Source organism: Canis aureus, chromosome 24 (genome assembly GCF_053574225.1).
Source record: "Canis aureus isolate CA01 chromosome 24, VMU_Caureus_v.1.0, whole genome shotgun sequence".
NCBI lineage: Eukaryota > Metazoa > Chordata > Mammalia > Carnivora > Canidae > Canis > Canis aureus.
In genome coordinates, this window is record NC_135634.1 from 14,227,291 (window position 1) to 14,251,276 (window position 23,986).

A 23,986-nucleotide genomic window follows, 5' to 3' on the forward strand; every position below is an offset into this window, starting at 1 on the left:
CTACAAATGCCTTGTTCACTGCACTGTGAACTTGATATAAGTTGTGAATGTTTAATTAACAATTCTTTTTTCTTCCCTACTATTACATGTGTTCTCAGCATTTATAGACACAGCTTTTAAGATTCTCTTCTCACTTTGATTTGAAATATTTAATTAATCTTTGCTCAATTAATGAAGATAGAAATGATCTATATAATCATACTATAAAAAGAAAAATAGAGTCTCCTTGTTCTTTTCCTCTTCAGAAAGAAATTATTATTTTTTTCAGTATAGGTCCAGAATTAGTTTAGGATAGAATTTCAATCCTCCCTCCTCCCTCAGCTTTTCTAGCTGCCCAGGAAGGGCCTGTGAATTTTGAGAGTTGTGTCCTCAATAACTTAGCACAGTGTAAATGCTTAAGGCGTTTGTTCAAGAAAAGCACACAGGAAGGAAGCATCGAAAACTCATACTGCTTTCTTCATGTATTGTTCCTAGTATTTAGATCTCTCTTTCTTACAAGTTAGAATTCACTCATACATTCAGTAAACAAATATTGATTGATTGATTGATTGATTGATTGATTGAGATGGGCTTTTTTTTCTGTTCTACGTGAAGCTCCAGACCAGCAGAGAGAAACCGCACCATTAGGCAAGCAATTACAGTGTGATAGTGTATGAACTGCACATCACTGCAAAAACAGTTGCTTGAATTTCTCAACTTTGGCACTATTTACATTTTGGGTCAGAAAATCATTTGTTGAGGTGGGGGGCTGTCCCTGGCTTCTATCCCCTTGATGCCAATAGCATCATCTCCTAAAACCCCTAAAGTTGTGTCAACTCAAAATGTCTCCAGACATTTCCATCCAGACACTTCCATCCCTGATGGAAGAGCAGGGCAAATAGCTCCCGGTTAAGAACAACTGTGTTAGAGGAATGAATCCCTCAAAGAATAAAATTGTTCTAAAATATCTAGAGTTTCTTAGCATGGTTCCAGAATTTTCAGATCATACTTTTTTCTTAAAAATATTTGATACATTTTGACTCTGTGTTTGCTTTTAAAATTGATGCATCTGTGATTTCTCTCATGGTTTCAAAGGTAATTGTGGGCGATATTGTGAAGGCCTCAAATGGACAGTTCCTTCCTGCAGACATGGTTCTGATTTCTTCCAGGTTGGTTATGATAGTGGGCATTGAAGGAACCTTTTTTTTTTTTAGATTTATTTACTTATTATTTTGGAGGGGAAGGGGCAGACTGGGAAAGAGAATTTCAAGCAAACTCTGTGCTGAGCATGGAGCCTGACACAAGGCTTGATCTCACGACCCTGAGATCAAAATCTGAGCCAAACCCAAGAGCCACATTCTTAACAGACTGAGCCACCTAGGCACCCCCATTTAAGGAATTCTTATTCTGAATTAGAAATTTTAAGAAAACCAAAGGCCTTCCCTTTCACCCCTTTCTCCATCTCTTTCTATATGATAGACCAGCAAAGTCTTACTGCAAAGTCAAGTTGCAAAACCTTTTACTGTGAAAGGACTGATAGTAAATATTTTCAGCTTTGAGGGCCATGCAAACTCTGTTGTAGCATCAGAAGCAGCCATAGGCAATATGTAAACAAATAGGTGTGGCCGTGTTCCTATAAAACTTTATTTATAAAAAGAGTCAGAACCTCTTTATAGCCTGTGGGCCATAGTTTGCTGACTGCTTTTCTATCCTTTTATTATCTTTTCTTTAATTCCCTGGACATATATTCTTCCATCCTAATTTTTAGATTAATTCCATCCTTTCTGTAATTTTTACAGACATTCAGAAAACTTTAAAATATTTACACTTATTATCATATTTTAATCTCATGCTAATACTGAGATGTTTCTATTCTATCAACAGTGACTCACGCGAGAGTAAGTGATTTTTCAGTACCACCATTTAGTGGGCTCGTGTGAGGCTCAAATTTAAAAACATAGTCTCTGTTCTTTATGTAGAACTATTCATTGGCTGTTTTGGAGGAAACATACAGAGACTCCCTACAATCAGTATTTCCTTCCCATTAGGTCATGTCTGACCACCTCCTCATCTGTTTCTATATTGGGCCCCTTGGAGAGCTCAGCTCTGTCCTCGTGTTCCCTCTAAGGAGAACATAGTTTGGGGCATCTCTAGGTAAGAGTGGCTATAGTTATGAACACAGCTGCATTTGATATGTTGGGTAAAATGTTTCCCTAGATCAAGTCATAATCATCTCAAAGTGATAAAAACATGTTCCTCGCCTTCTAGACACAGATCATCTTGCAGCATGGAGAGATTTATTAGGAAGAGAGATTTGTTCCACAGCCATTATCAAAGCTTCTGGAAAAGCAGAAATACCAATGCTAACTCTTATTCCTACCAGATGTAATTTGTTTTTGCCACCAGTGCTTTAACCTATTGGACAAAAGAGCTTACTGTTATTTCTTAGAAAAAGACTAATAAAATTCTGGTAAGATTAATCAGGGAAGAAAAAAAGGCACAAGTACACAATATGAAAAAATTGAGAAGTTGATATAATTAGAAATGCATCAGAGATTAAAGAGAGGATCTTATGAAAGTTTATAATCATGTTTTAGCATTTAAATAAAATGCATAAATCCATAGAAAAATATAACTTACCAAAAGTTGTTTTAGAAAGGATATAGAACCTGAATGGTCATATAATCATTAAAAATACTATGAAAGTAGTAAAAAAAAAAAAAAAAAAAAAAAAAAAAACCCACAGAGACTCTCAGGACCAGACATTGTAATCGTAAAATTCTGTCACATGATCAATGTAGAGGAAATACCAATCTTCCAATAAACTGTTCAAAGAGATAGAAAGAAAGAATACTCTCTAGTTAATTTTCTGAGGCTGATATATATAACCTTCATACAAAAAATGAACAAAGATGGGATGATAAAGTAAATTTACAGGTGTGTTTTGTTAATTATAATATAAAAATACTAAAACTTGACAATATTAAAGATGGTAATATGTAATGATCAGATGGGGTTCATCACAGGAATGCAATTTATTTTTATAATAAGGAGTCTGATTCCATTTTTGGATGTTTGCTGACAACTTTTAAGCCTCTCTTCCTCTTCCCCTTCGTGCATGTCTGGGCTGCCTAACAGGAAAGCCTGTGTGCACCCTCCTTTGGCACCTTATAAATAATAACCTTCCCACCATTTTGGTATGTTTGTGGCATTATCAGTTTTGACACTCAAACCAAATCTTGGGTAGGGGCTTGATCCTACTACTGAAGAGTGACCACAGCAGTTTCATTATTAGGAAACCAAAGAACGCACTTTAATGCATTTTCATTTTAGTAGATTAAAAGGTAAAAAACATGATTATATCAATAGGAGCATTTCAAAATATGCAACATTCATTTGTGATAAAAACTCCTAGAAAACTACCAATAAAAGGAAACTATTTTAACCCAATCAAAGGAAAAAACTGGTATATATGGAGTAGAATAAAAGAACAAGATTCTCATTATTTGTAGATGATATTATTGTGTACATAACCCCCCCAAATTGTTATAGATAATAAGTTACCAATATATTGCTTAATGATACACACAAATGTAGTAATAAAATTATAAGGAAAAGGAAATAATTATCACAAATATTAATATAGTAGCTATCTCTAGGAGAAAGAGAGGAAAATGCAATTGGGAGGCCTTTCTGGTCAATTTCTTATCTGGCAATATATATAGCAATAAAACAGTATTTTGTTGTTCTCACACTGTAAACATTCTATAAACTTTTGGATGTATGATATATTTCACACAAAAAATAAAATTTAATTTTTTCTATCTTTCAAATTTGTAAGAGATACATATAAAAATTTGCTAAAATTCACTTTCTTTGAAACATTTGTCTTCTGTATTAAAAATATTTTAAAAGCAGGTACCACTTTATTGGCCGTAGATATGCATATCTCATGATCAAATTTAGAGACAAAATTTTTTTTAAATAAGGGCTATTGGTCTAATGGAAAAGCTTTATCATTTGGAACAGATCTTTTCTATTTGTATTCTTGGTTCTCACTTCTCTCAGAAAAAAGAATAGTTTGTTTTATGTTTTCCATGTGGGAGTTGTAAAAATAGAAAGATAATAAGACATTTATTAGCAATGGATTTGAAAGGAGAAACACCAATACAATGCTCTAAGCCAGTCAGGGCTTGAACAAAATCATGGTTATATGATTGCTAGACTGAGTACATTAGAGTATTTCAAATTTGAAAGAGGAGTTTCAAGGGGCTTTTAAATGTTTTAATTTTTTAGAATAGCTAATTCACACATGTGTTTCAAGTTTTAAAAGTTAGGAAAAGACATCCAGTGATGTCTCCCTCCCTTCTGTTTCCCTGCCATCAGATACGCAATGCTATTATGTTCCTGTGTATACTTCCAGGGATCTTTTATGTTTATAGACAAATACATCTATATACATCCCCCCCTTGTATTTTGCAAGCTTTATGTTTTCATTTATAAATGTATCTAAAATATCTTCTTTTTTTTAGTTTTTTTAAGGTGTCAAGGTTATTAATTTGAGATTTTTCTTTTTAATTTTTTAAAATGTAGTCATTTACAGGTATAAATTTAACTCTCATTCACTTCAAAGTATTTTTTTAACTTCCTTTTTGATCTCTCTTTGACCCATTGGTTATTTAGTAGTGTGTTCTTTAAATTCCACTTATTTGGGAATTCCCCAAATTTATTTCCCTATTAATTTCCAACTTCATCCTATTGTGATCTAAGAATGTACTTTGTATGATTTCAACCCTTTAAATTTATTGAGGCTTGTTGTATGGTCTAGCATGTGATCAATCTTGGAGAATATTCAAAGAATGTGTATTTTTTTTCACTGCTTTGAATATGTCATCCTAGTGCCTTCTATCCTCCAAGGTTTGTTTGTTTGTTTCTTTCTTTCTTTCAGATTTATTAATATGAAAGAGACAGAGAGAGGGGGAGGGGCAGGGAGAGGGAGAGAGAATCTCAAGCAGACTCTATGCTGAGTGCAAAACCCAATGAAAGGCTAGATCTTATGACCCTGAGTTCATGATCTTAGCCAAAGCCAAGAGTTGGATGCTTAACCGACTGTGCCACCCAGGTGCCCCAATCCTCCAAAGTTTCTGCTGAGAAATGATTTATAGCCTTATTTGGCATCTCTTGAAAGTGGTGAGTAGCTTTCCCCTTGTTACTTTCAAGATTTTCTCTTTGGCTTTAACTTTTAACAGTGTGATTATTATTTGTCTAGGTGTGGTTTCTTTGAGAATATTTTACTTGAAGGCTTATTTTGTTGAGCTTCTTGGATGTATAGATTAATGCTCTTCATCAACTTTGGGAGGTTTTGGAACAGCATTTCTTTAATATTTTTTTTCTGTCCCTTAGTTTTCTCCTTTTGGGACTCCCATTATGCATTTGTTGGTATGTTTGTTTGTATTCCACATGTTTCTGAGGCTTTGTTTATTTTTCTTTATTCTTTAAAATTTTTGTTTCTTAGACTGAGTTATCTCAATTGATCTATCTTCAGGTTTGAGTCTTTTTCTGCTTGCTCAAATCTAAGCAATGAATTTTTCACTTCACTTATTTTACTTTTCAACTTAGAATTTTTATTTGGTCTCATTTTTATCATTTTTATTTCTTTCTTGATAATCTTTATTTGATGGGACATATTCTAATATGTTATTTCTTTCAACATAATTTCTTTTAGCTATTTGAACATATTTAGCATGTCTGATTTACATCTTTGTGTAGTAAGTTCAATGTCTGGTTTTGCTCAGGGACGCTTTCTATTGATTGCTTTTTAATCTGTGTATGGATCATACTTACTTCTCATGGTTTTCATGTCTCGTGGTTTTTTATTGAAAGTGGGACATTTTAAGTAATATAATGTGGCATCTCTGGCAATCAGATTCTTTCTCTTACCTAGGATTTATTTAAAAAAAAAATTTTAAGGGATCCCTGCCCAGTGTGGAGCCCAAAGCAGGCTTGAATTCATGACCTTGAGATGAAGACCTGAGCTGAGATCAAGATTTGGATACCTAACCGACTAAGCCACCCAGGCACCCCACCCAGGATTTATTTGTGTTGCTTCTCAGTACAAATTTTTCTTATAGGCCCTTTGATTAGTCTATTGTTTCCCCTGTTATATATCACCTCAGACACTGCAATATTAAAACACTTTCATGATGTTCTCAACAAATGTTTTCCCCATCCCCGCCACTGTTTACCCAGGATTTTAGCACTGGGTAAACTCTGGGTCAGGTCAAATAAAAACAAGCCCTTCAAGGGGAACCTTTCAGAGATCCATCATATAGGTAAAATAATGACTTTATGGGAGCATACTTTAAAAGAAGTCTTGCTGTTTTATGCTCCCTCATTACCAGGAATGTGGACTATTATATTTAAAGCAGTCAAAAGGAAGAAGTGGAACTTTTTCAAAACCAATATTTGGCTTTTTTTTTTTTCTTGAGTAAAATCTCCCTGGGTTGATTTAAGTATTTAATTAATTTTCCAAGTTCTAAGAAAGTTGATTCTCATAGTTTTTGTCAGTTATCTCACTGTTTTATAGAAGAGAAAATTTTTAGAAGTTCTTACTTTGTTATATCACTGATATCTTTAATAAAGATATATTTTTATTTTGGAGGTATATGGTCTTATCGGGCAAAATTGATACAGATTGTTTTACTTTAAACTTGATAATCAGTAAGTGAAATACAGTCAAAAGAGTTAAGACTGAAATCAAAACTAAGTAAACTTTAATGACAGTTTTTGTTATTCTTTGTGGCATTTCCCCCCAAAACAATTAATTTTCATGAATGAATTGCATTTGACATGGAGTAGAATCTGGCAAGGCAAATGTTCGTTACTTTAGTGTCTTGACTTCTTAAATGATGAGGTTAGGTAGAAATAGAGAAGCCCAAGTGTAGTGTTTGAGAGCCTCTGCTCTGTCCAGAGTTATCCTAAAGATTTTACCCTCATTATATAAAGACCATAGAGCCTGAGCCATTGGGAACTACAATGGACCTATTTTAGAAAACAACAGAATTTTAGATTTGACCTTAGCTGTGACACTGGTCTGTTCTGAGCTATATAACCTCTTCTGTTCACCCTCAGCCATTTCTCTTTTTGGGATTAAAGGGCTTTGTAGGGGTAGAAAGTTTTCTACATAAGATGAATTTTAGACTTATAGTATCAGACTGCTAATGTCTCCTGAAAAAGTAATTGTAATTCTTTCAGCTTTATTATTTTTTAAAATATTTTATTTATTTATTAATGAGAGACACAGAAAGAGAGGCAGAGACACAGACAGAGGGAGAAGCAGGCTCTATGCAGGGAGCCCGATGTGGGACTTGATCCTGCAACTGCAGGATCATGCCCTGGGCTGAAGGCAGGTGCTAAACTGCTGAGCCACCCAGGTGTCCCATTCTTTCAGCTTTCAACAGTCCTTTCAGCTGTTGATGTAGGTCTTATTTCATTGTTAACATTATTGGGAAATTAATTTTTAGAGAGATATTAATTCAATGTTATTTGCTTTATCCTCCTTAGTGAACCTCAAGTAACATGCTATGTTGCAACATCTAATCTGGATGGGGAGACAAACCTAAAATTACGGCAGGTAAAGACACTTTTTTTTTTTAAGATTTATTTATTTATCCATAAGAGACACACACAGAGAGAGAGGGAGAGACATAGGCAGAGGGAGAAGCAGGCTCTTCACAGGGAGCTCAATGTGGGACTCAATCCCAGATCCTGAGATCACACCCTGAACTGAAGTCAGATGCTCAACCGCTGAGCCACCCAGGCATCCCAAGACACCTTTTTAAATCCTAATTCTGTGTCTAAGCTCACAATGCCAATTTTTTCCAGGTACCAGTTATTATTTTTCTCATGAAGAAAAGTATTTCTCTGCTGTTGTATAGAGGTAATTCATTCTTACTAATTATTTAGAGGGGTTCTTTTAAAAAGTTAAGTAGGAACTAGGTGATATGTCACTAGTGCAAGAAAAAAAATGTCCTATAAAATTCAGATCATATAAAGGATGACATGCCTTTGTGCATATTATTTTGAGGATATTTTTGTTAATGCTTTGGTGATAAAACAACCGTCATGATAAACATCATAACTAGATTAAAGGGGTATAAATGAGCTCTGAGCATATAACCACTGCTTTTTAAACTATTATTTGCATTTCAGAGTAACTTGTGATTATAAAAGAGATAGTTTTCCAATTAACTTCCTATTAATGGAAAGAGACAATCTTTAAGATAATTGAGTCTGCTTTATCACTTTGCTTCAGCAAGGAAGTCCCTGAATTTACATTTGACTATTTACATGTCTGCTAATCTTTTATGCAAACTTTAACTTGATTTAATGAAAAAAATGAAAAATGAAAGAAACATATTTAGAATTTGTTAAAGTAATATATCATCTTTGTAAAAATAATATAAATAATATAGAAACTTTGGCTGTCTGTTAAACTTTATCTCCTCCTTCCAAATCCCATCTTTATTCCCAGTACTAATTATTGTAATAGTTTAGTGGTACCTTCCTGATTTTTAAAAATGCAATTACAGATTTCTGTTTCAGGGGAAATGAAGTTAACATAGTTTCTTTTATTTTTCCTGCTGAGGACAACTAAAGCCTTTGGACATTATATAGAAAGCAAATATGAGAAAACACTGAAAGAGTGGTTGAAGACAACATATTATGGAACCATGGAACCCAGGGAACAACAGGGTGGCGAGTTCCCTGGGTTTTCTTTTTGCCTCGTATATACCAAGCTTGGAACTGAAGAAACCAAAAACCCAGAAAAACCAATGGCACAGACAAAAAACAAAACAAAATAAAACCTCCATTCTTTAGTCAAAGGACCAGAAAAGGGGCAGCCAGCAGGATAGAAGTTTTGAGACAATGACCACTCTACTCCAGCAAAACACCAGAGTATTTGGCCCCACTCCCACCTATGCCAGCAAAAGTTAAGTGTGGAGCCTTAGACCTTCACCCTTACCCAGCTGTAATAAGGCACCCAACTCCCCCACAAGAATGTGTCAGAAAAACCAAGTAGGAAGCCAGTACATTTATGGCATGAGATTCTGGAAGGTGAAGAGAGGGTAGAGCTGAAAAACTACTAGAAGAAACGATGACTAAAACTTCACAAATTTGCCAAAAGACATAAACTACAAATTTAAGAAGCTGAGCAAGCCGAAAAGGATAGACCCAAAGAATCTATACAACTAAAAACTTTTGGAAACAAAGAAAAAATATTTTAAAGCAGTGAGAGAAAAAGGATCCTACCTATAGGGAAAAGACCCCTCATATAGCAGAAAATTTCTCTTTAAAACCCGTGGAGATCAGAAAAAAAAATGGCATAACATTTTTAAAATGGTGATAGGGAAGAACTGTCAGCCCAGAATCATGTATCCAGCAAAAATACTTTTCAAGAATGAAGAGAGAATTAATACACTCCCGATCGAAGGAAAAATAACAGAATTTGTTGCTACAAGACTCACTGTAAAAGAATGGCTAAAGGAAGGTTTTGAAACAGAAAGGAAACCATAAAAAAGGAACATAAGGAAGAAGGAAGAAAGAACATGATAAGCAAAAATAAAGCTAAATACAATAAGCTTTTTTTTCCCTCTTGAGTTTTCTAAATTATGTTTGATGGTTGAAGCAAAAATCATAAAATTATCTGATATGGTTCTAAATGTGTGGGAGAAATTTAAGATATATAATGATGAGACAAAAGGAAGCAAGGCTTCTATATTTAAACTTGTAAAATGATGATACAAATAAACTATGAGAAGTTGCTTATTAATAACATAATTCCTGGAGCAACCACTGCAATAGTTATATCAAAGGAACATATTTTAAAACAAATAAACCAAAATGGAATTCTAAAAAATGTTCAAGTAATCCAAAGGAAGGCAGGAAAAAGCAAAAAGCAAAACCAGAAAGGAAAAATAAAAATATCGATAATTATATTGAATATAAATGGTATTAATATGCCATTAAGTATTGAGTTAAAGTATCATCTAATGGGTTAGAAACATGATCCAACTATATGCTATTTATTAAAAAAACATTTTTATTTATAATGGTGTAGTCAGGTTAAAAGTAAAAAAATGGAAAAGATATATCATGTAAAGATTAATTAAAAGAAATCAGGAATAGCTAGATTAATATCAGGTCAAATAAACATGAGAGCAGATGAAATTGCTAGAGACAGAAAGGAACATTTTTTATCATTATACAATGATAAGGGAGTCAATCCACCAATAAGACATAGCAATGCTGATGTGTGTATACATCAAAAAACAGAACTGCAAATATGTGAAGCTAAGAGTGATAGAATTTAAAGGATAAATATACAAATCCACATTTACACTTGGAGACTTCAGCTACCCTCATTAATTGACAGAACAACTGGATTGAACATTGTCGAAGATACAGAACAATGTGCCATTAATCCACAGGATCTGTTGATTTATATTTATATAACATTCAACAATACCCAACAAAAGAAAGACACACAGTCTTTTCAGTGTACAAGGAATATACACCAAGATAGACAATACCTTTGTCATAAAACAAACCTCATAAAATTAAAAAAATTGAAACCATGGAGGACGTGTTCTCCAACCACAATGGAATAAAGCTGGAAATCAGTGATGAAGATAACAGAACCTACAAATGCTAGAGAAAGGTAAATTGAATAGCCCAATAACTACTAAGGAAATTGAATTTATAATTTAAAAACTCCCCCAAAAGAAATCTCAAGACCTACATGGTTTCACTGGAGAATTCTAACAACATACAAAGAAAAATTAACATCAATTATACACAGTCTTCTCCAGAAAACAGAAGAGGAGGGAGCACTTCCCAACTCATTTCATGAAGCTGTTATTTTTACCCTGATACTCAAATCAGACAGAGACTGGAAAAAAAGAAAACAGTCCAATATCCTTTGTGGGAATAAACACTCAGACTCTTTAAAAATATTAGTAAGTAGAATTCAGCAATATATGGAAAGAATTATAAAGGTTAATTCCATGTAGTCACGGCTTGTTTAATAATTGAAAATCAATTCATGTAATCCACCATTTTAGGCTAAAGAAGAAAAATCACATAATAATATCAATACATGCAGGAAAAGCATCTGACAAAATTCAGTGTCAATTCATGATAAAAACTTAGAGAATGTAGAAATAAAGGAGAATATTCTCTACTTGGTAAAGAACATCTACAAAAAAACTTAAAGCTAATATTAAAAATAAGTGGTAAAATATAAGTGGTAGAGACTAAATGCATCCCCCCGGATGGGAAACAGGCAAGGATATCTGCTCTCACTACTTTTGTTCACATAGCATTGGAAGAGGTAGGAAGTACAATAAGAAGAAAACAGGCCTACAGATTGGAAGGGAAGTAATAAAACTGTCTATTTGATTTGACATAGTTGTCTACATAGGAAAGTTGTTTACTTAGATTCCTGAGAGATCTAAAATAAAATGAAATAATGTGTTTTTGGCAAGGATGCAGGATACCAGATAAACATACAAAAACCACTTTATTTCTTATAGTGGCAATAAACATGTGGACCCTGAAATTAGAAATACAGGGTCAGGGCGCATGGGTGGCTCAGCTGGTTAAGCATCTGCCTTCTGCTCAGGTCGAGATCCCAGGGTCCTGGGGTTGAGCCCCTGACTCCCTGCTCAGTGGGGAATCTGCCTCCCTCTCTCCCTGCCCCTCCCTGACTCATTCTCTCTCAAATAAGTAAATACAATCTTGAAAATATAGTTTCATTTATAAGTGCTCAAAATATAAATTAGATATAAATCTAACAATACTGACAGGACCTGAATGCCAAAAATTTCATTACAATGTTGATGAGAGAAATGAAAGAAGATCTAGATAAATGGAGAGATAAACAGTGTTCATGGATTGAAAGACTCAACACAGTAAGGATGTTAATTCTCCCCAAATTGACATATAGGTTTAATGCAGCTCCTATGAAAATACCAGCAAGACTTTTTGTAGAGACAGATAAATTTATCCTAAAATATGTACATAAAGGCAAAAAAACTTTAGCTAAAACAACTTTGAAAGAGCAGCATAAAATGGAAGGACTAAATCTATCTGACTTCAAGACATTCTGTGACTACAGTAATCAAGAGTGTATAGTTTTGGTAAAAGGATGGTCACATAGCTCAAAGCCACAGATAGAAAACCCAGAAACAAATCTACACAAATGTGCCCAAATGATTTTGTCAAAAGAGGAAAAGCAGTTCACTGGAGAAAAGATCATCCTTTCAACAAATGGTGCTGGAGTAATTGTACATTCATAGGCAAAATAAATAAACTGTTGACCTAAGTCTCATACTTTATATAAAAGCTAAATAATAATTTATCATGACTTAAATATAAAATATAAAACTTTTAGGAAAAAAAATTGGAAAAAAAAATCTTCAGAATTTAGAGTAAGTAGGCCAAGATTTCTCAAAATCGATACTAAAAATATGGTCCAGAAAAGGAAAAATTGAGAAGTTGGACCTTATCAAAATGAAAGGCTTTCACTTTTGAAGAGGATGAAAAGACAAGCTGAAAACTGGGAGAAAATATTTGCAAACCACATGTTTGACAAAGGACTGGTATCTGGAATATGTAAAGAACTCTCCAACTCTACAGAAAAAAAAAAAAAAGGCCAAACAAAACAATTCAATTAGAAATTGAGCACAAGCGATATTTCATAGAACAGGGTATAAAAATGGCAAATAAGCACACGAAGACATTTTCTACATCATTAGCCATTTGGGAAATGCAAATTAAAATCAAAGTGAAATGTCACTACACACCTATCAGAATGGCCAAAGTTGAAAATAGTTCCAACACTGAATGTAGGTAAGGATGTGGAGAAACTGGATCATTCAAACACTATGGGTTTGAATATAAATATATATTTATATTCAATATATAAATGACATATATATAATACGGGAATATAAATGACACAGCCACTTGGGGAAACATTTTGGCAGTTTTGTGTAAAATTAAACATGCAACTATCATATAACCTGTAATTGTACTATCCCAGAGAGATGAAAACCTAGGTTCACGTGACAACAATAAACATGCAAATGTTCATAGCAGCTTTACTAGAGGACACTCTAGTGGGTGAATGTTTAACTGTGATACATCTACTTATTTTTGTTTATTGATCTTGAAGCCAACCACCTTCCATTCTATTACACATGTTTGTGATTTTTAAGTCAAGGAGATAGGATTTTTTTGGGTAAAAGAATCCCCCCTATCTTTTGACATTACCCAGAAATTCCTGAGCAGTTGCAGATATTTGGTGATATATTTGATGATAGAACCTAGTCTCTTCTTGATCCTAACGAACATGGAAATGCTTTAACATTTTATAGCTAAGTGTGAATAGTTGCTTTTTGTTTGCTTTTTATCAAATTTGTGAAGTTTTGCTAAGAGTTTTATTTTTCCAGAATACATCTTACGCCTTTTACTAATTTTTTCAGCCTCTACCGATGTAATAATGCTTTTTCTTTTTAAATTCATTAATATATCACTTGAACATCTGTTTTTGAGCTTACTGGCAATACAAATTTTCTTTAGGAAGTACTTGTTCATGTGGTTTGTTCACTTATATATTGAGATATTTGTAATTTTTATTGGTTTATATAATTTCTTTACATATTTTTCATACCAATTCTTTGTCAGTTATATGTGTTACAAACGTCTAGAAGACACTTACCCAGTTGGTAACTTGCTCTTATGTTTTCTTTAAGGCATCTTTTGATTAACAGAAGTTCATCCCAGACTGTTTCAATGTTGGTTTCTGAGCATCGAAACCTCTAAGACATTGTTTGCATGCCTGAGAATATTTGCATTATATATTCGCCTTTGTTTGATATTTGGGAAGATATAACATTTAAATTTAAAGGGTCTTTTATTTAGATAATTAAAAATAAAAATTCACTGTCTTCCTGTATCTCATATTGCTGTTAAAAAGACTGATGACAATTTGATTCTTGTTTTCCCAAAGATGATCTACTTTTTCTCTCTGGAAAGTTGGGATCATCTTATTGCAATGAGAAATTCCTTAGGTCAGTGTTTCTCCAGGTGATCCCTGGACCAGCAGCATCACCATCCTTTTGGAAATGTGAATTCTAGTGCCCTGCCCCAGACCTACTGAAAAAAAACCTTGGGTGTACATCTCAGCAATCTGTATTTTAACAAGACTTCCAGGTGAATCTGATGATGCAAAAATCTGGAATCGCTATTCTAGATCCTTGCTGCTCTTAGCGTGGTCCAGAGTTCAACATCATCAACTAAAGGCATAAATGTATCAAATGTGATATGATGTTTGGTTATAGTGACTTCACTTTCAAAAGTGTTATTTTCATACAGAGGTGATGAAAACTTAACTTTTCTACTCCTTTCAACCTTATTAAAGTTATTTGCAAAATTCTGGTATGGCAGTTTTCTAACAAAGTTTATGTTAAAGTTTGATATACATTATTTATTATCTGTTAAGTGCAATACATTTTTAGATCCTGATTTTCATAATTTTATTTTATTAACTACTAGAGACATTGAAATTTGCCATTAAATTTTTATTTTCATTTTTTTAACTTTGACTTTATTTTACAGGCTTTGTTAGAAACAGCTCAAATGCAAACAGAAAGGCAATTGTCAAGCCTATCTGGAAAAATAGAATGTGAAGGACCTAATCGTCATTTCAATACCTTCATTGGAACCTTGTATCTAAATGATGAAAGGTATCATCTTTCTCTCCTCAAACATTTTATTTTAAGATTTTATTTATTTATTCATGAGAGACACACACAGAGAGAGAGAGAGAGAGAGAGGTAGAGACACAGGCAGAGGGAGAAGCAGGCTCCATGCAGGGAGTCCGACATGGGACTCGATCCTGGGCCCCCAGGATCAGGCCCTGGGCTGAAGGTGGTGCTAAACCACTGAACCACTCAGGCTGCCCCAAACATTTTTTTTTTAATGGAACAGAAAATATGGAAGTTTTTGTTCTCTTGGTTGGTAACATTTTAAACCTTTATACTTTTTCATTTTTTTTTTTACTTGAGGCATCAGTATATTGATATAAAAAGAAAAAAAAGGAGTTCTTAAGTGGAAGAGGAAAATGTATGGCATTTTCTTAATCAGTGTACCTGCAAATGGAAGGGCTTGAGAAGTCTGGTCCAAGTTCCTTTTGTATACAAGCACTTAGCACATTTCTTGGGGTCAATTAGTGGGAAGAATAAGGTTTTGAAAGTCATCTAAGAAGAGAACCCACTAAGGATTCAGTTTGACAATGATGAAGGATTTTTCCTAATTTCTGCTCCACTTCTACTTAGCTTCCACCTAAGACTTTTATAGAAACATCTTTTATATAATGAGTCAGCCTGTGCGGGAGCAGAGGAGGACAGGTAAATATGGCAGACTGAGCTTGTTTTGTGTGCTCTGAATGACCACGTGTAATCTTTTCTATAGGTTACCAAGTTGGCACACAGGTGTTTATTCTTCTTCTTACTTGACAATAAGTTTTGTAGTCTCTCTAGGTATAAGAGATATTTTCTTTCTCAAATTTTAATCGACATAACTTTGGGTTAGTGAGAAATGGATGATAACACAATTTTTTCCATCCTCTTTTAGAAGGAGGTACTTTCTATGAAAACACATTTGTTTTATTGCTACTTCCCCTTACAGTTGGACTTGACAAAAGGAAATATATATAAGATGAAAGCTTAGGCTTGCTATGCATTGTGAAAAAAAAAAAAGGAAAAAAACTATTTTTGGTAATTTATAAATGTTCTTCTTTATTTTTAGCCCTGTTCCAATTGGGCCTGATCAGGTCTTGCTAAGAGGTACACAACTTAAAAATACTCAGTGGGTCCTTGGCATAGTTGTTTACACTGGATTTGAAACCAAATTCATGCAGGTAAAATAATTTGTGATGACAGTATTACCTCTACATTTTTTCTTTTTTCATGAAGTGAGGGGTTTAGCATTTATCTCTTAAATTTAGGAAGCTTATTTCTGTTTACTAACCTGAAGTTTGAAGGGAGATCCATATTTCATTTCAGTCTATATGCCTCCCATTTGTGATAAGATTATTTTGGCCAAAATGACATTAGAAGTTCTGTGTAAATTCTTACCATCATGTACCATTCCTCTCAATTGTCTTTCTTTCTTTCTTTCTTTCTTTCTTTCTTTCTTTCTTTCTTTCTTTCTTTCTTTCTTTCTTCTTTCTTCCTTCCTTCCTTCCTTCCTTCCTTCCTTCCTTCCTTCCTTCCTTCTTTCTTTCTTTCTTTCTTTCTTCTTTCTTTCTTTCTTTCTTTCTTTCTTTCTTTCTTTCTTTCTTTCTTTTTTTCTCTCTCTCTCTTTCTTTTTTATTGCATAATGAACAAATATTTAATAATATGTATATAGACACATAAATGTATGGAAAACATTTTGTGTTGGCAAAAATAGTATCATCAATCTGTACAGAATATTATGTGAATTGCTATTGAAGACTTAAAATTACATTCTATATAAACATGTGGAGGGACACCTGGGTGGCTCAGTTGGTTGAGCTTCTGACTCTTGATTTTGGTTCAGGTCATGATCACAGGGTAGTAGGATCGAGCTCCACACCTGGCTTCATTCTCAGAGCTGAGTTTGCTTGAGATTCTCTCTCTCTATCCCTTTGCCCCTCTCCCTGCTCATGTGCATGCATGCACTCTCTCTCTTCCTCTCTCTCTCTGAAATCAATAATCAACCAATCTTTAATGTTGGAAATGACATAGGTACATTAAAAAGTCTAGGGGAGAGAAACTATTATAAATATCGCTGCAGTGAACATGGATAGCTGCTTTTTTTAATACAAGATATATCTCTAGCATTGACAGTATTGAAAATAAAAAAGGCAGCATATTTTTTTCAAGTTTTTATTTAAAGTCCCGTTAGGGAGAGATGGGTGAGGGGATGGATTAAATAGATGATGGGGATTAAAGAGTGTACTTGTTGTGATGTATTCCAGGTGTTGTATGGAAGTGTTGAATCACTAAATTGTGTGCCTAAAAATCAATCATTGTGTTTCAAGAATCCCTTAAGACAACTTTGTTTTGGAGTAGGAACTTTTTTGCATGTTTATTGTTAATGAGAAGTAACTTGACAATAAGTCTACCCATTATGCCATCCACTAAAATAAAACATTTGGTTTGGACTGTTCATTCTACAAATATCTCTTTAGTACCTATATAATGCCAGACACTGTACTAAGAACTTGGGGGTATAGTTGGCTCAAGGGCACTTGCCTGCCCTTGAGTTACTTGTAGTGTGTGAAGAAAGATAGTCAAGATAATAATAGCAAGAGGTCACTCAGGAGGGGTAAGTATAAGATGCTCTGTGTCTACATAGGAGCTCCATGTGACCTGATGTTGAGGCTCTTGTGGGGAAGTAACATGTAAAGCAAGACCTGAAGGCTGAATAGAATACATGGAAGTGTCAAGGGCATGGTGAGGTTCAGAAAAAAAAGGGAGGCAGATAGGAGAGCAGTAGACCAAGAATTGGCATGTATCCAATTGAGGAATGCAATTTAGTGTGACTGTCTTGTAAATGGCAGAGAAAAAGGTATGGAATGGTGACAGACTAGTCTGGGAAAAGTTGGGGAGCTGCATGACTGAGGACCTGGATACATTTTCTTGCAAAACTATGACCAGTCAGTGACATCCCACTCTGTTTGCTTCCTGATTTCTTGTCTCACTTTTCTTTTTCCTCCATTCTTCCTGCCCTGGATTGTACCCCACAATGATGCATTAACATGTACATTTTCCTTGTCCTCTGTATACTGAGAACCCCAGACTAAGAAATGATATAAACACTATCTACAAACAGAAGTTTGTATTTGGACAGGGAACCAAGGGCAACATAGAACCCACATAATCATGACCCATGATTCAGTTGTAAAATGGACAACCCTCCAACAGTACACTTCAAATTATTATGCTGTATTACTTAATTGTACACCTGGTTATACAACATTGCATCTTAGGTTTCAATGTCCTCCTGTTAATTTAAGAAGACCGCTCCATTATCCTCCCAGTGTGGCTTGTCTGTGCTGCAGCTCGTGAGAAAGTGCATCCTTCTCTAACACATTATTCTATGGGTGTAAATCATTGCAAATGTGTATTATACATGTTGATTGTGTCATTTCAGAATAGCAGAAATCTCAAAGAGGGCTTTTTCATGACTTTAGGAAAGAAAGAACTAGTAAATGTCAATATTTCCTTACTGAAAGATTTTAAGTAGAACCCACTTAGCTGGAATCTGTTCTATATTGTGTAACATTTGAAGACATTACTTATATAGGTTAACAAAAGAGGAGGAATGACATGATTGCTTTGGAGATGATATACATAAGTATATATATTTTAAATTATGTGCACACACATGCACAGACATTCACTAATAATATGCTTAATGAAGTTAAACCTAGGATCATAAAAATCTTATTCCTATGCTTTGTAAAAAAAAGTTGAGTAATTTAGATTACTAACTCATATTTTCATAGCTTGTAGATTTTGAAGATTTATGCTTCTACCTTAAAAAAATGTAGAAATGGCAAACAATCTGGCAAAGTGTGTTTGAAAAGTTAAATATCTCTTTATCTGTATATATCTATATGCTTGCCAATTATGTGTTATATATTAAAAAACTAAATGTACATTTATTTGCCAACATTTCAGTAGACTTCTACAGGCAATTATCAGGAATTTATGGGCAAACTTGAAATGGTAATAGAAAATTATTATTTGAAACTCTCAATGCAGCCCTAATCCAAAGCTTTGGTTTCCCTAAAATATGCGTGTGTCAGAGCAATTATTGTACTGGTAAAATCTCGAATATTTTGAAAGGTATCTTTCTATGCTTTTTAAACCAGAAATAATTCAAAAACTATAAATACCAAAGCCAATAAATTAGTACTGTCTTTTTTTTTTTTTTTTTGGTGGGGGGGTTCTGTACCAAAGATCACCTAGACTGTCTGATTTAATACATTTGATTTTTTTTTTTTATATCCTAGAACTCTCAGTTGATAGATTGCTTGCATGAATATGTTCTTTTTGAATTAGTAACAGATGCTTTAAGGACTGAATGTGGAGAAGCCATGTCATTCAGCACTGTGGCACACTTTTAGTCGTGGCAGTTATTTGGCAAAATATATGTTCTCCTTTTCACCTGTTGGGATTTTTTACTTCTTCCTGCCACCAAAATATTCATGCATGATAATTCCTCTGATGGCTTTTCATTCTCTTTGGTGCGTGTGCATGTGTTATTTTGCAGAATTCTATCAAATCGCCTCTCAAGAAATCACGTGTTGAGAAGGTGACCAATGTGCAGATCCTGGTGTTGTTCGTGCTGCTTCTGGCCATGTCCCTGGTGAGCTGCGTGGGAGCCATACTCTGGAATGTAGAAGGCACTTGGTACTTCGGGACAAAAGGTAAGTGTCTGGGGGTGGTAAGGAGCTACCATTTGGGGAGTTGTAATGCTTCTAAAATGACTTTAAACACTTGTTTCCATGTTTTTATTTGAAAGGGAAGGCCCTTGTTTTAACTGGTGGTGGTTTTTTTTTTTTGTTTTTTTTTTTTTGTTGTTGTTATTGTTATTGTTTGTTTTCTGAGATGCTGAGGATTAATGAATTTAGAAACCGAGTGTTTCCTTCTTGACATTGTTCTGCCAGTTCCGCATAATCTTGGCTTTCCAGAATAAAGGAGAGGGAGGATACAGGCAGAGGAAAGAGATGGGAGCCAGACAGACAAGGCCCACTTCTTCATCAACAGGAGAACTTGGACAAAGCTTTTTATTTCTTTGAGCTTGGCTTCCCTCATTCGAAAATGGGGATAATACCCACCTCACTGGGTTAGTACAGTGCTCTGCATACAATGAATGATGCCAAGAAAATGAGGACAAGGGGCCCCACAGGGGATTCAGTGGTTAAATTGACCAGAAGGTCAGCAAAAGACTTAAAGGTAAACTGATACTTGGCATTCAAAGTTGTCTTTTTTTTTTTTTTCACTTCTATCTTTCCATGTTTTCAGAATTAACCATCATGCATCTTTCTGCCTTTTCTCATCTATCAGCTGGAGATTTTATTGTTCTAACTTCCCTTGAGAGGATCTGTCTGGGAGCATCTTAAAAATATAGAAGCTAAGATAAATACTTTGTAGGTTGGATAAAAAAAATAAAAGATTCATTCTTATGCAGTTTGGGTTTCTAAATGGTACCTATTCAGTTTCTATCTCAAGCTTTTAGATTTTCAGTGATTCCAAAAAAGTAATCTCAATTTAATATGCTTATTTAATTTGCCCTAGCCCAGGGCTGTGAATATTATCTTATTTAGAAACAGATATAAATTCTTACAAAAGTCTTACAAAAATAAAGTTTTATTGAAACACAGCCATACTGATATTTTGATGTCGATAAAATGTGTCAAGTTCTGCATACCCTACAAATGACCTGTACTTACCTTCTGATCAGACTTCTTGAAAGAAGACACAACCCTCACTGTTTCTATTTTCTTACATCCTGGTCACTCTTGAGTCCATTTCATCTGCAAGCCACTTCAATCAGTCTACTGGAATTGTGGCTCAAGGGTAGGAATCAATTTGTAATTGCCAAACCCAATGGTCATTTTTTAAGTGGAATCCATTTGGACCTACACTACCGTCTTATTTTTTTAAAAAAAAAAAACCCACTCTTCTCTATTTGATTCGTAGAAACATTGATCCACCTTTTAAATACTAGTGCTTTTCAGGATCCTAGGTTAACCAAGAATGTCTCAACTTGGGTCCATAAATCTTGAGAATTTTGTGAAAATTTCATTCATTTATGTATATTTGCATTGTTTTTTTCCTGCAGAAGGACCTTCACCAGCTTCTTAGGGATTATCTTGTCCAACTAGATCCTTCTAACAGAGCTCACTCGCTCTAATAATCTCAACTGCCATCCATCAGTTGATGTCTTCTACCTGTTTGGCTCCAGCTCAGATCACTCTATGAATTACTAACTTATTGTTTCCTGGATATTGCTTTCCAGGTATCATGTAGACTTCTTAACTCAGCATGTACAAAACTAAATTCATCTTTTTCCCCCCAAACCAGTGTCTATTTTCAGTATTCTCTATGTAAATTGTAGGTACTGCTATCCAACCATCATCCAAGCTGAAACATAAAGGTCACTCTTACCCCTCCTTCTCAGCTTCCTCCTCTTTTCTCCACTCATACCCTCGTGGTCTTCATCATCCAATCAGTCCCAAAGTCTTGTTCATTTCATCTTTTCAATATTTTCCCTGTGTGTACCCTCTTTTTCATCCCTGGACTACTGCTACAATTCTCCAACTGGTTTTCCAGCCCTCAGTCAAATTCCACTCAAATTCATTCTTCATACAGTTTCTAGAAAGATGTAGATAAAAAGTAGTTAAGAATACATGCAGTAGCTTCAGTGTATCCTATTGTCTATAATGGCTTGGTAGACTACTGCCTGATGCCCCACTGCTTGCTTTTGTAAATAAAGTTTTATTGGAACATGGCTGTACTTATTCATTTATGTATTATCTGTGATTGCCTTTAACGCTACAATAGCAAGGTTGAGTAGTTAAAAACAGAGACTGTATGTCCTGAAAAACCTAAAATATTTACACTCTGGCTGTAGATTCCTGGCCTACAGGGTCAAGATAAATCTACATAGCATGGCACTCAGGACTTTTATAACCTGGTCCTAACTCTATCACCTGATATCCTACCACCCCTTCCTGAATACTTAGTCTCTATTCACAGAAGACTAACTTTTGTTCTCTTTCATGATCCTTCCATCTACCAGTTGCTTCAGCATCTCTACGCCTTTTATCATGTGTTCCTTCCTTCTGCCTCAAAAGTGTCTCTGGTCCCTTCTTGACTGGATACCTGTCATTTCTCATTTCAGTCCAAGATGAGATATTACCTTCTCCTGTAGCATTTCCCATATCTTATCTTTCTCTCTTAATTTAATTAGGAACCCTCTTGGCTTCTGTAATATCCTTAATAGATATCATTCCATTTCCATGTTTTATTATTATTGCTTGTGTCTCCTGCCCCCAGCTAGATTGTGAATTTTTGAAGACAGGAAGCACTGTAATCTTTAACTCCAAGAACAGTGCTGTTTCATAATAGAAACTCAGTAATTTTTTGGCTAAAATAAATAATTTTATATTTAGAAGCAGAACTGTATAGTTTTCTAGTCCAGTCCCTTGTTTTGTGAAAGTAAAATAGACTCTGTATTTTTACCAAAAAGTATAGAGGAACTTAGTGGTTTGTTTGGAATGAGAACCCGTAATTGGCTCTGAACTATATTTCTCTACCCAGGACATTCTAATCCAAAAGAAGAAAATGGTATTGGGTAACTAAAGTATAACCTTATTTTCAGTAATTAATAAAATGTAGGAAAGCACTAAAGATCTCCTGTCTGCTTCTCTGTCTCATGACTGTTTATTATTAAAACAGTTATAATAATATCTGCCTCTAGTATGCCTAGAAGAATAATTCATGATCTTAAAATTATACAGTAAGTATAAAAGTATAATCATGGCAAGTAAGGGAAAGCTAGAAAACTCACAGTGATAACAATTTGAATAGAAATTGTAGTGAATTAAATTCGACTTTTAAATTGATGGAGTTTAGAAATCTGTATTTAACTACTGTTGTTCTAAATCACAAGTGTGCCCCCTTTTTAGGAAAAATGAATATAAAATTTTAACTTAAATTATTACTTAATTTTGTCCCCATATGTACACATTTGTGTTTAATTAATTAAATTTTACAAATTAATTTGTGTTTTTATAACTGGAATCTTTTCAGTTATTACTCCTTCTCCCATAACTCAACATATAAATTTAATATTTAAGATTGAGATGTAAGTTTTCAGAATGACATATATAAAGCAGTAGGTATATGTCCCCTGAATACCTTCTAGGTATTTTTCAGTAAATTTCTGTGAAGTTAGAATGAATTTTTATTGAAAAACTACTCTCTCAAACATATTTATCTCTTTAAAATCCAACCTTAATGAAGAGCTTTTATCACTAGGTTTTACAAAGTATATTCTTTTTTTTTCTTTTCCTTTTGGTTTCATTTTCCTTCATTCCCTGAGTTTTCAAAATCATTAATTATTTCTGTCTTCAAGCTACATAGTTCCAGCTAAATAAAAGATCTTCATAATTCTCTTCACTTCATTGTCTCCATTTAACAAACTCCCTTCTTCAAAACTTTGCTGTGCCCTCTCTCTTGGCCCTCCACTTTGTGTTATTGTTGCTACTCTTCATGTTCAAGGCTATTGTGGAATTCATTGTGCCATAATTATTGACTCATCTTACTTTCTCAAGCTGCATCCAGTGCTCCTTGAGGGCAGGGTCTACTCTTATTAGATCTTGTATGTTGATACGTGTCAAACATCCTTTACATAGTTGGTGCTTAACTGATACTTTAAAAACCATTTTGATGTATCCATTTAATTACGCTTCTAATAATTTTCATGGAGAAATTTTCACAATTTTAAAAAGTAATAATGCAAACAAAGATGAATAAAGATATTGCCTGAAGCTGTGACATGTTTCCTCTGATCTTCTCCCACAGATTACAGCTCCCACAGCTTAGGGTTTGACTTATTGGTGTTCATCATCCTATACCACAATCTCATTCCCATTAGTCTACTGGTCACTCTGGAAATTGTGAAATATGTTCAGGCCATGTTTATAAACTGGGTGAGTATTGAAATCGGAAAGTTTAACAAACAGTTCTCTCTTGGTCTGTGGCTTCGGTTTTAAAAATCAGTATAATCTTACCACGATGCTAGTCCTTGGGACAGTTGTGCTTTTGACAGGAAAGCCAAACATTGGTGTCAGCCTAACTCAGCCATGCCTTGTACCTCTCTCTGTCACTCTTGAAGA

The 23,986-nt window shown here is 34.4% G+C and overlaps 1 protein-coding gene across 6 annotated transcripts in view; it reads left to right on the plus strand.

The window, feature by feature from the left end:
- LOC144295812 (phospholipid-transporting ATPase IB-like) overlaps window positions 1-23,986 on the plus strand; it is a 177,972-nt gene that overhangs the window by 21,643 nt on the left and 132,343 nt on the right. For 5 of the 6 annotated variants that reach the window (XM_077868330.1, XM_077868331.1, XM_077868333.1 and 2 more), the window contains 6 exons: window positions 1,075-1,148; window positions 7,543-7,612; window positions 14,662-14,789; window positions 15,853-15,964; window positions 19,351-19,507; window positions 23,673-23,800. In XM_077868330.1, the coding sequence (XP_077724456.1) occupies window positions 1,075-1,148; window positions 7,543-7,612; window positions 14,662-14,789; window positions 15,853-15,964; window positions 19,351-19,507; window positions 23,673-23,800 (669 nt within the window). The remainder of the gene's footprint in view (window positions 1-1,074; window positions 1,149-7,542; window positions 7,613-14,661; window positions 14,790-15,852; window positions 15,965-19,350; window positions 19,508-23,672; window positions 23,801-23,986) is intronic. The other variant, XM_077868334.1, reaches the window with a different exon arrangement.